Genomic DNA, 12,012 nt, shown 5'->3' with positions numbered 1-12,012 from the left:
GAGAGGTTTGAGAAAGGATGAAAAAAGCCTATCCCTGTGAGTTTCCAGGATTCATACTGTCATCTTCCCGACAATTATCCTAAAATGTACTGTGTCAGTATAATTCTTAATGACACATGTATCTTAAAATAAGATGTCGTAAGGGCATTCAAGTTATCCGAGGTCTGTATTGTTTATCATTGTAGTCAGTGTGAGGGGTATATAGACTACAGCCTGAGAATAGAGGCGCACCAGAGGCAACAGGTGCTGTTCACAAGCTGAAGTTTTACAATCTCCTTCAGTAAGGGGTGTGATTGACGTCTCCATCCTCCTCTCTCAAGCCTCCCTGCCCCGGCATAGGTCAACTCTCCAACCACAACCCCACCCATCGCACCTTTTTAGGGTCAGACCCTGACACCCGCACGCCCGGGTTCTCATACTTATTGGGGTGCGGTCACGTGTTCTACTTTTGACCAGGAAAGTAGCACCGACCAAGCAGAGTTTCTGGTAGTGGGAGCTGCACCTCTGCCGCAGTCTGTACTCTGTCGCCGCATCTCTTGTTTCTGCTGACCAGCACACTTGACAGACAGCGAGTCCTCAAGCCCAAGGAGGGTTTCATCTGCTATCTACAAGGCTTAGAGTGCGCATAAACCTCGTTTCTTTTCTATATAATCAGAGGGGGTACTAGAAACCCTATAGACGGCATTATGATGGCTGTCGAACCCCAAGCGCAATATAACACCTCGTATATGATGAGCGAGGAGCATCAGTATATGTCTCCGGAGGATGAGTGGGACAGGGACCTACTGCTGGACCCCGCCTGGGAGAAACAGCAGAGAAAGGTACGTTCGGTGCCGGACTGTGAGTAAGTCAAGTCAAAAGTGGCAGCGTGACGGTGAAATGTTGTCTAGAGCGGCTCGTTGTGCACTACGGACATTTGTGCGTCTGGCTGGAGTCCAGCCATCCCGTTGTATGTTTTATGAGTGCCCAGACTCAAATGGTTGACAGTTACACAAATCCCTGTAAAACGTATTACAGTTGTCAAGTGAAACGGGGGGAGATAAGGAGTTGGCGCACGCACCTGCTCCTTTTCAGTTCTGGAAGCTATGAGCAGAGCGGTTAGATATTTCAGACGCGTAACGTTCTCAGTGTTATCTTTCACTTACCCCCGACAGGGACACCAAGACAGTCTCAAAATAAATATATATATATATATATATACCCCCCACACATTTAAACTAAGCAATAGAACAAATAGGAACTTGTGTGATTTTATGCACGACTTTTCCAAGAAGTCACCATGCGCTATAGGCAGGCCCAACTCAAACCATTTACATAATCTCTAAACCATCGTTTCCCAAACTCGGTCTTGGAGACCCCAAGGGTTGCACGTTTTTGTTTTTTTGCCCTAGCACTACATAGCTGATATTTTTTTTTATAAAGTCAAAGCGTGATGATAATGATGCAGCCCTTAGAGTCCCCAGGACCAAGATAGGGAAACGCTGCTCTAAACGATGCTTAGACCAACCAGTCAAAAGTTAGGCCTACACAATAAAAGTAGGCCTATATACATGTAGAGAAATATGTTGATATATTAAAAGTTGAATGATTTTAAAATTATCGCTCAAAACTACTCCCAAGTTGTCTCTCGGAGTTATTTTTTATTTTGGGAGTGCCGCTTATGTTTCTGTGCTTGAGGTGGCAACATAGTGTCTGGAAGTGTCATGTAGCCTGGATGAGAGCGTCTGCTAAATGAATAAAAAGTCAAATAGGCCTAGAGAGTCGCGAGGGGACTTGGGCCCGCCCGTTGTCTTGGCGATCAGCCGGCCTCGCTGTGCTCGTGGACATGGATGACAGGTGCATTTAATGAGCCAGAGCTGTCAAGCCTAAAAGTCACTGGGCTGATGTGACAGTTATGATGTACGCCTCGCATGCCTGTGCTCTATGGCCTATCCTAAACTTGGAATGGGACAACCATACCTCCAATAGTGAATTCATTGAGCATAATGGCTAAACTGCTAACAAATACACATTCGTCCATTTCCGATATGTATATTCTATTACCATTGATTTACCAGAAGACATTTTCTGCTTCTGACAATATTTTGTAGAATGTTCATGTACACCTTGCATACAGGTCTGACTCCCTGTCTGGCTTATTTATATTTATACATACCTAGCCTACTTGGGTTGATTGGCATCTTGGGAGAAGGTGGATACTGTACATAACATACATACAAACATTAATTAGGAAACATAGAAAATGGAATCTGTTCTTTTTCTATGGAACTCCCTGTCTCTATGATGCAAAAGTTTCCTTCGCACAGTGACTGTACTGGAGATCACATGGCCTTAAGGGTGAGAGACGTCAACAGATGGCCAGTTAGGCAGCGGCCAGAGAGGATGAGTGAGAGAACAGAGAGCCGGAGAAGGGGAGAGACGACTCGTATAGAAGTACACCGACAGGGTTAGTTTCAGACCTACGAATAAACCTGTCCTAAAAATACGCCTGAACTCTTTCTGTTTCTCCCCTCCCTCCTTCTCTCTTTTCCCCTGCTTCTCCCTCTTTCCCGGCTTCTCCCTCTTGTTCTCTCTCTCTCCTACACCCCCCCCCCCCTTTCCCGACAATATAGTAAGCCTCCTGGCCAGTTCCCAATCCAACAGTCTCTCTCACACCTCTGTGTACCAAGAAGTTGTTGAGGTGGTACAATGTCACTTTCTTTTTTTGTTGTTGTTTAGGTAAGATGATAAAGGGTAATTTTTCTGAGAGGAATACAAAAATATTTTATCCACACACCCCAGAAGGGCTGTGTGAGTTCACCTCTATGACTGGCCTGGGTGATTGGGTCACTTTAGCACATAAAGAACAGCACACATACACACATACCAAAAAAAAACAGCTTCAGAAGCTGATCTCATATCATCAATATAGAAAGCTGCATCATTTTGAGGTGAAACGAATCTGAGAGGACCTCACCACCTGTTCTAACCCCATGTTCCAAATTTCTGTGGAAAAACACCCGGCTGCAGGCAGGCGCAGTAATAAAGTGTTTGTCAACACACTGTGACCCTGTTGAATATGATAAGAGCATTAGAAATATACACGGCACTCCTTTCACTTTGAGAGGGTAGAATTTGTATGTTTCACTTGGTCCGAAGAGTTATGAAGTAGTATGGCCAATTAAGGTTTAGACTGCAAGACTGTGTTAGCCTGCTGAGCTAAAGCAGGCTAACACAGTCTCGGGGAGCTAACGCAGGTCTTCTAGTCTCAAGGCAAGGTTTCTCATTACTCGAGCATGGATTGACGAGCCACCTCCGCTACAGTTACGGTAGTTAACATATTACAGTGGTGTTACAAACTATATCTGAACGTTGACCGCCTAAGCAGTTCAGACTGAAAGGATGATGAATGAGAGGAAGGTATGAACGATTCTTATTCACACCACCCATCCTGTCTCTGACTATAGCTCAAGTCATAATAATCCTTTTCTGCAAATAGAGAGCTAGGAAGCTATTTCCTGTGATTCGATACAGTACTTTTATTTATCTACTAACATGGAAAATAATTTAGTCAGGTCAGCTTTCATGGAACTATAGATAATGTCAACTGCAGTAAGCCTATAAAGGGATTGTGTATTTCGGTTAGCTCTGTGTGTACCAAAAAAGGATATTATAATGATATTTGGCATCTACACTAAAGCCCTAAGGTGAAACAGAAAATAGAGGAAGTTTACAGAGCAACACTTCAACTTTAAGTTGAAAAACATATTAGTCTAATGAACACTTTATTAAGAAGTTACTCCCTAACATTACAAAAATAAACTTTAATTTACACCACATAGTGTTAAATTGGCCAAGGAGGGCCCCATCACTGCAGTGGGGACAGGATGTGGACTATTCACACTCAACAGATGTCAACTTAATATGATCAGGGATGACCATTCCCCTGTGGCTGGTAGGCCTGTACCTTCCTCCCCCAGCTAATAGGAAACCCAGCCTGTGAGACTGCATATACAGTTCATTCGGAAAATATTCAGACCCTTGAATTTTTCCACATTATGTTACGTTACAGCCTTATTCTAAAATTGACTAAATGTTCCCCCCCCCCCCCTTATCAATCTACACACAATACCCCATAATGACAAAGAAAAAACAGTTTCTAATACATTTTTGCCAATTTTTTTTAGGAAATGCTGAAATATTACATTTACGTAAGTATTCAGACCCTTTACTCAGCACTTTTGGCAGCGATTACAGTCCTGGGTATGACATTACAAGCTTGGCACACCTGTATTTGGAGAGTTTCTCCCATTCTTCTCTGCAGCTCCTCTCAAGCTCTGTCAGGTTGGATGGGGAGTCCGGGCTCTGGCTGGGCCACTCAAGAACATTCAGAGACTTGTCCCGAAGCCAATCCTGCGTTTTCTTGACTGTATTCTTAGGGTTGTTGTCATGTTAGAAGGTGAACCTAAGCCCCAGTCTCATCTCCTGAGCACTCTGGAGCAGGTTTTCATCAAGGATCCTTCTGTACTTTGCTCCGTTAATCTTTCCCTCGATCCTGACTAGTCTCCCAGTCCCTGCCGCTGAAAAACATCACAACAGCATCATGCTGCCACCACCATGCTTCACCATAGTGATGGTGCCAGGTTTCCTCCAGACGTGACGCTTGGCACTCAGGCCAAAGAGTTCAATGTTGGTTTCATCAGACTAGAGAATCTTGTTTTTCATGGTCTGAGAGTCCTTTAGGTGCCTTTTGGCAAACTCTGTCATGTGCCTTTTACTCAGGAGTGGTTTCCATCTGGCCACTCTACCATAATGGCCTGATTGGTGCAGTGCTGCAGAGATGGTTGTCCTTCTGGAAAGTTGTCCCATCTCCACGGAGGAATTCTGGAGATGACCATCGGGTTCTTGGTCACCTCCTGACCAAGGGCCTTATTCCCCGATTGTTCAGTTTGGTTGGGCAGCCATCTCTAGGAAGATTCTTGGTGGTTCCGAACTTCTTCCATTTAAGAAAGATGGAGGCCACTGTGTTCTTGGGGACCTTCAATGCTGCTGAATTTTTTTTGGTACCCTTTCTCAGATCTCTGTTTCGACACAGTCCTGTCTCTGAGTTCTAAGGACAGTTCCTTGGACCTCATGGCTTGGTTTTTGCTCTGACATGCATGAAACAGGATGCACCTGAGCTCAATTTCGAGTGTCATAGCAAAGGGTCTGAATACTTATGTAAATTAGGTATTACTTTTTTTTGTTGCTAAAATGTCTAAAAACCTGTTTCTGCTTTGTCGTTATGGGATATAGAGTGTAGATTGTTGGGGATGAATTATATATTTTTTAAATCCATTTTTGAGTAAGGCTGTAACATAACACAATGTGGAAAAAGTGAAGGGGTCTGAATACTTTCTAAATGCAATGTATATAGGTTATATATAGGTTAGCATTGCGCCAGGATGAGCTTGTGCTATGCCAGACAATTACTCAGCTATCTAACCAGTTAGTTAGCAGCTGAAAACCCGGAGTATGTGATGTGATTCACTCGGCAGTGAACTTATTCCCATAGGAAGAGGCTCACTCTCTCATGTTGCTTTGCAAGTGGCACCTTATTCCCTATATTATGAACTACTTTGGACCAGAGCCCTATGGGCCTGAAGTGCTGCACTAGTGCACTATGTAGGGAATAGCGTGCCATTTGGTATGCAAAACCTCAGTCAGTCTTCAAGGGCTTGGTTTGGACACTTGAGAGCTCATATTTGGGTAGTGGATATTGATCCAGTAAGACAACGATCAATGATTGTTGTGGTGGATACTCTCTTTATAAGGCCTGTAAGCTGCTCAGGGAGCCCAAGGCAGTAGGCTTTGATGGAGTGTGTGTGTGCTTGTAAGTGTGGGGAAAAAACACTTTACCATGAGAGCTCAAGAGGCATCCATTTTCCTCTTATGTCTCTGTGTCTTATTTTAATGCAGTAGTAATAACTACAACTTCACAATTCATTTTTCTTCCATTTCCCTCATCTCTAGTTCCAAAAATGTGTTACTGAATTCACAGAATGAATTTCCATGGAAACGGACCAACACAGGATCTAGCAGAGATAAGGGGGAAATTTTATTTTTTTAATCTCAGCGTCTATTTACTACTCTCTATTTATGTGATGTTGTATGTATAGTTATTTAGAATGTTTCATCCCGATCACACTTTGACTTTAAAAAATTAATCCAATGGAAGTTTTGCTACAAATCAGATTAAGGGTTTTGATGGAATACAGTAGTACTGTAATTTACTTTTAAATCTCATCCAAAGGATTTTGAAACTGATGAGGATGTGTCCCTTTCACCCAGCCTGGTATCATAGACTAGACGTAACATAGCAAACATAAATCCGGGACACTCAAATTAGTATGATATGTTGTGTTTGGTATGTTTACATAAGACAAATGGTCACTTAAAGCAAAAACGAAAGTAGGGTAGTTGGTCGGGGTGGATGAGTGGGTTGCGAGTTTGAATCTTATCACGGACAACTAGCATTTTAGCTAATTTGCAACTTTTAAACTACTTACTACTTTTTAGCTACTTATCATGTTAGTTAACCCTAACCCTAACCTTAATCCTTTTAGCGACCCTTCCCCAAACCCTTACCCATTAACCTAACTCCTGAACTTAACCCTAACCCCTAACTAACCCCTAGCTTAGCTAACATTAGCCACCTAGCTAGAATTCGTAACATATCATACGTTTTGCAAATGCGTAACATATTGTACATTTAGCAAATTCCTCATATATTGTACGTTTTGCATATTCGTGACATATCATGCGAATTGGAATTTGTAACCTATCATACGAAATGAGTGATGGGCATCCACACATACCATATGAAAAGTAACATATCCTGCTAAATGGAGTGTCTCGGATTTACGTACAGAATAATAAGAAATGCTCCGAGACCAGGTTGTTTCACCTCACATTCTCATCAATCTCTGGTGACAAGCTTAGCCTATGCAATGTGTTTTCTCATATTCATGGACTGGATGATATTATTAAGTCCCTTTTAACAATCTGCTCTCCAAAAACTGTTGTTTGTTCTGTCATGAGGTCTAACCAGTCAAACTCACCGACGTTTGAGGAATATCTCATCGATCTCATAGGTCTCACCCACATAGCTGGGTGAAGTTCATGATGCCATTGTCCTTATTAACAAGGGGCCCCAGGATCAGTGGAAGAGCTCTGTTTTCATGTCATCCAACAAACACTTGGAGTTTGCTAAACGGCATTGGCACTTAGATTGGAAATGGTGCCATTGTCAGATGACATGAAAATAGAGCTCGTAGGCCACGCACACCAGTGGTGGATTTGGCGTCGAAAAAAGGAGGCATATGCAGAAAAGAAACTCATAAAATATGGTGATGGCTCTTAGATTTAATGGGGCTATTTTGCTTCCACTGGTCTTGGGGCCCTCGTTAAGGTCAACAGCATCATGAACTTTACTCAGTACCAGGACATTTTAGCTGAAAACCAGTCTCTCTGCCAGGAGACTGAAACTTGGCCGCAAGTGAATCTTCCAGCAAGACAATGACCCCAAGCACACATCAAAAGCCACAAATAAATTGTTAATTGACCACAAAATCAACATTTCGTAATGGCCATCTCAGTCCCCAGACTTATAGAAAACCTGTGGTTTGAATTGAAGAGGGCAGTCCATAAACACAGATGAAGTATATCAAGGATCTGGAAAGATTCTGTATGGGGGAATGGTCTAAGATCTCCAATCTCATAAAACATTTTTTAGAAAAGTCTCAGTGCCATTATCCTCGTATTGAAAACATGGGGTACAAATTTTGACTCTTATTTTTCTTATATATCTTTTTTTATTACTTGTTAAACAAAATCTTTCTCTGAGGAATTGTATTTGTATAAAATTATTTTATTTGAGCATACGATATAGCTTATATATATATATATAATTTATTTTATGCAGTCTTTTTTTTGCTCCTCTTTATCAAGGGTGTCAATCATTTTGGACCTGACTATTTACTTCGGGCCTATTTTTATAAGTCTACTGGAATCGACAAGCCTTTCTAAGTAATGTGTTTTTATTGTTATCTTTTCTCCTTCCTTACAATAATTAAACATTTTGAAACAAAGTTCATCCTGCAAGTGAATGCAAGACAGAACTAAACTGGCCAAGAGAACCTTGTGTGTGTGTGTAGGGAAAAAGCGAGGTAAGAGAGAGAGCTTGTAGTGAGATCAGATGGCAGTTGCTATTCCAGAAGCTGTGTCCATGTAGGGAGGCTTCTATAAACTGCCTTAGTGGAGCTAGGAGCCCTGGGAGGCCACAGGAAGGGCTGAGGAGTGTGTGTTCTGTGATGCCTCCTCCAAGTGTGTTGGGGGCGCTAAGACGTGAGGTCACAGGTATTCCATGGTGTGGTAATGGTAAAGGGACACCGAGGCGTCCACAATCCACAAGGAGAAAGAAGATATGATTGGGGGGAGGGAGGGATGGATGGAGGTATGGAAGAGTTTTGTCATGGTTTACTCTCCATCTGGGGCAAAAATCCACAAATGAAGTCTTTCAATGGTCTTATTACTTGTTAATTTTGTTTGATAATCCTTAGTATCTCTCCATTGTATCAGATGCCGCCGTTGGCACTGAAGATTGAAGCCTGTCATTGTGTGTGTGTGAGTATATGATATCAGAATCCTGTTTAAAGAGGCAGAAGTCAGAACAGAACTGATACGCCTGCTGAAATTAGACCCCCTCCCCCTCATACTCATATAAGACAGACGGTCAGCTGTAAATCCTACTCCCCTCTTTAACCAATTTATCCCTCTGCAATCATCAATCACAGTGCCCAGAGCACATAAAACACACACAAATGCACACTCATGGGCGGATGTGTACACACACACACTGTGAAGCAATCGGAAGGTTGTACCATGCTCCGCTCTACGTTCCCATACCATATGCTTCTGTGACCACTAGAAGGCCCAGTGTGTTTGACATTTAACCTTAGAGTCAAGTTGCAGGCAGGAGGATAGAACAGATGAACACTGGAATGGATCGGAACGATATATAATGGAATGATGTTTAGTAGAATGGAATGGAATGTCATTTCATCTCTTGCCCTTTAATAAAACCATTGATGCAAACAGATGGAAATACATTATGATTAATATGTTAGATGTGTAACTGTTGGTATCACTCTCTGCAGGTGCAGGTCCAAGTGTTAGTCATAGTCATACGTATTGTCACTTTGATCGTTTTAATACCAGTCAGTACTAAAGCTTGGAATGGTCAACTTCATAAATAAGCAACACACAAACACCATATTGTAGAGAACTCGTTGTAAACCTGTGGCATTTGGTCTATTTCAGATTTCCTGTCTAAAAATTGTTTTCAGAACAGAATTAAAGAAAAAGTCCAGCATTGTTCATCCTGATGCACAAGTCAAGTAGAGTGTGTAGAAATAGGCCTCTATCTCTGTTTTCTTCTGTATCCTTCAGTATTCAGTTCCTGTATGGCTGTTGCTGTCAATGAGAATATGTTCTCAGTCAACCTCTCTGGTTAAATAAATGCAAATTAAGGATGGGCATTCTCTCAGATGTGAGTCAATGAGAGGGGATTCATTCCATGCTGTAACTGCTGAAATAAGTGTTAAATACAGAATAATTAGCAACGGGCATTCTCGTGAGGGGGTGCATCAATTCGCTGCACACTGTCATCAGGTGTGCCTCCTGTTGCTTGGAGCTGGCTGCCCTTGTGCCCAGGGGGTGGCTGGCAGCTGGGACAGAGCTGGGTTGGCAGAAGAGGTGTGCCCGCTGGCCGCTACACTCAGCCTGCCAACGCGAGGCTAGTCAAAGCCCTTGATCCTCTAAATGTAGAAATATTAGGCCTGGTGTTTAGAATGCTGGCCCTCAGAGTCTCTGGATGGAAGCCTCTAAATGTAGAAATATTAGGCCTGGTGTTGAGAATGCTGGCCCTCAGAGTCTCGTGTCTCAAATGGGACCCCATTCCCTTTATAGCGCACTACTTTTGACCAGTCCCCCCGGGGCCCATTACTTTTCGGCCGCGGTCAAAAGTAATGCACTAGGTAGGGAATAGGGTGCCATTTGGGACACGACCTCTGAACATCATGACATCTTTACTTACAGTACCCATAGTAGTATGAGTTACCATACCCAATCACAGGGATGGCTAACTCTGGAAATTCCATCAGTTTCTACAGACTTATGAAAAACAGCTTTTAGATTTTTTGGCACCCCATGTATGGAATAATCTTCAGAGTTCCCTACAAATGGGTGTATTGGTGCCTTTCGGGCAGTTGAGTGTAGATTGAAGACATCTTTTTGAGGAATGGGATTGTTTATCATGAGTTTGTCTCTTTTTGCACTTAATTTTTTTTGTCTTATAATATTTCTTATTGTGTATTTATGTGTAATTTGTTGTGTAATTCTAAGATGCAGGGCTCCCTTACAAAAGAGACCTTGCTGTCAATGGGACTCTTTCTTAAAATAAGGTCAAGTAAACTAATGCATTTTGAATTGAAAACTATTTTGAAGATCTACAGTATCTTGAAGATAAGACATTTGACAGTGTGTGTTATTGCCCTCCCATTATCCTCCCATTATGTCTGAAGTAATGGTTTGCTCGGGATTCGTGGAATTGCTGGAATTGGAGGTTGGAAGGTGGGGTGGGAAGGTCGGTTTCAAGTTTTAATAGTTGTATGTGGGATATGTGGGATACACAAGGTATACATCGCCCAACAAAATGCTTACTCGCAGGGGGCTGAGTTCTACTCTTATGTCATCGTCCCAAAGCGTCCCAGTGGCAGCGGCAACCAAGTTCAAGCCTTAGGTCTCCGTTAGGGGGATATTTAAAACCCTCATGAGGGGAAGACGAGGAAGGGGGGAATGTGGTGAGGTGAGGTGTCACTCCAAAAGCTGTCGCACCTGTTGTTTGGCCAAGCCTCCCCTCCCCTACCTAACACTGTCTAATGAAACTCAAAGGAAAAAGAGTTGACCAATGTTGACATTCCACATAAATACATTACAAGTACCCACTGACAACTGGCAACCACTGACCCTTTCTGTCAGCTGTAAAAAATGTAATAAAGTAAAGTTATCCACCCGTACGGTTTTTACAGCACAAAGTCATTTCTCAGTAGTTAAACCCATGAATGTGTGACTGACATGCACAAGGCTTACATGTGAATGACACACATAGCTTACATGTGGAGGACAGAGAAAATAAGCCAAGAATAGCATTTGGTGATGATGATGATAATGAGGCGTTTTAAGGGCTTGTCAATCATAGGCAATAAGATACTCTACATGACCATAAGTATGTGGACACCTGCTTGTCAAACATCTCATTCCAAAATCATGGGCATTCATATTAGAGGTCGACCGATTAACCGGCATGGCCGATTTAATGAGGGACAATTTCAAGTTTTCACAACAATCGGTAATCTGCCTTTTTGGATGCCGATTATGGCCGATTACATTCCATTCCATGAGGAGACTGTGTGGCTGACTGTGTGGCTGTTACGCGAGTGGCGCATCAAAAGGACCTTGTGGAAGCAAGGAGCCAAGGTAAGTTGCTCGCTAGCATTACATTTATCTTATAAAAAACAATCAATCTTCACTAACTAGCTTGTCCTGCGTTGCATTTAATCAATGCGGTACCTGTTAATTTATCATCGAATCACAGCCTACTTCAACTTTCGCCAAACGGGTGATGATTTAACAATAGCGCATTCGTGTACCTAACCATAAACATCAATGCCTTTCTTAAAATCAATACACAGAAGTATATATATTTTAAACCTGCATATTTACTTAAAATAAATTAATGTTTGCAGGCAATAATAACTAGGGAAATTGTGTCACTTCTCTTGCGTTCAGTGCAAGCAGTCAGGGTATATGTAGCAGTTTGGGACGCCTGGCTCGTTGCGAACCTTGCGAAGGCCATTTATTCTTAACAAAGACCGTAATTAATTTGCCAGAATTTTTCATAATTATGACATAACATTGAAGGTTGTGCAATGT

General features: G+C 42.3%; 1 protein-coding gene across 2 annotated transcripts in view; it reads left to right on the top strand.

Annotated features, from left to right (window-relative positions):
• Positions 1-234: 234 nt before the first annotated feature.
• The window catches only part of LOC139378878 (alpha-actinin-3-like), a 30,554-nt gene continuing 18,776 nt past the window's right edge, over positions 235-12,012 (top strand). Inside the window, exon 1 of one of the 2 annotated variants that reach the window (XM_071121448.1) lies at positions 235-821. In XM_071121448.1, coding sequence (XP_070977549.1) covers positions 687-821 — 135 coding nt within the window. In that variant the 5' untranslated portion in view covers positions 235-686. The remainder of the gene's footprint in view (positions 822-12,012) is intronic. The other variant, XR_011628340.1, reaches the window with a different exon arrangement.

The sequence above is a fragment of the Oncorhynchus clarkii genome, chromosome 21 (assembly GCF_045791955.1).
Source record: "Oncorhynchus clarkii lewisi isolate Uvic-CL-2024 chromosome 21, UVic_Ocla_1.0, whole genome shotgun sequence".
NCBI classification, from domain to species: domain Eukaryota; kingdom Metazoa; phylum Chordata; class Actinopteri; order Salmoniformes; family Salmonidae; genus Oncorhynchus; species Oncorhynchus clarkii.
The sequence above is the reverse complement of the archived record's forward strand: the minus strand, read 5'-3'. Positions and strand labels throughout refer to the sequence as shown.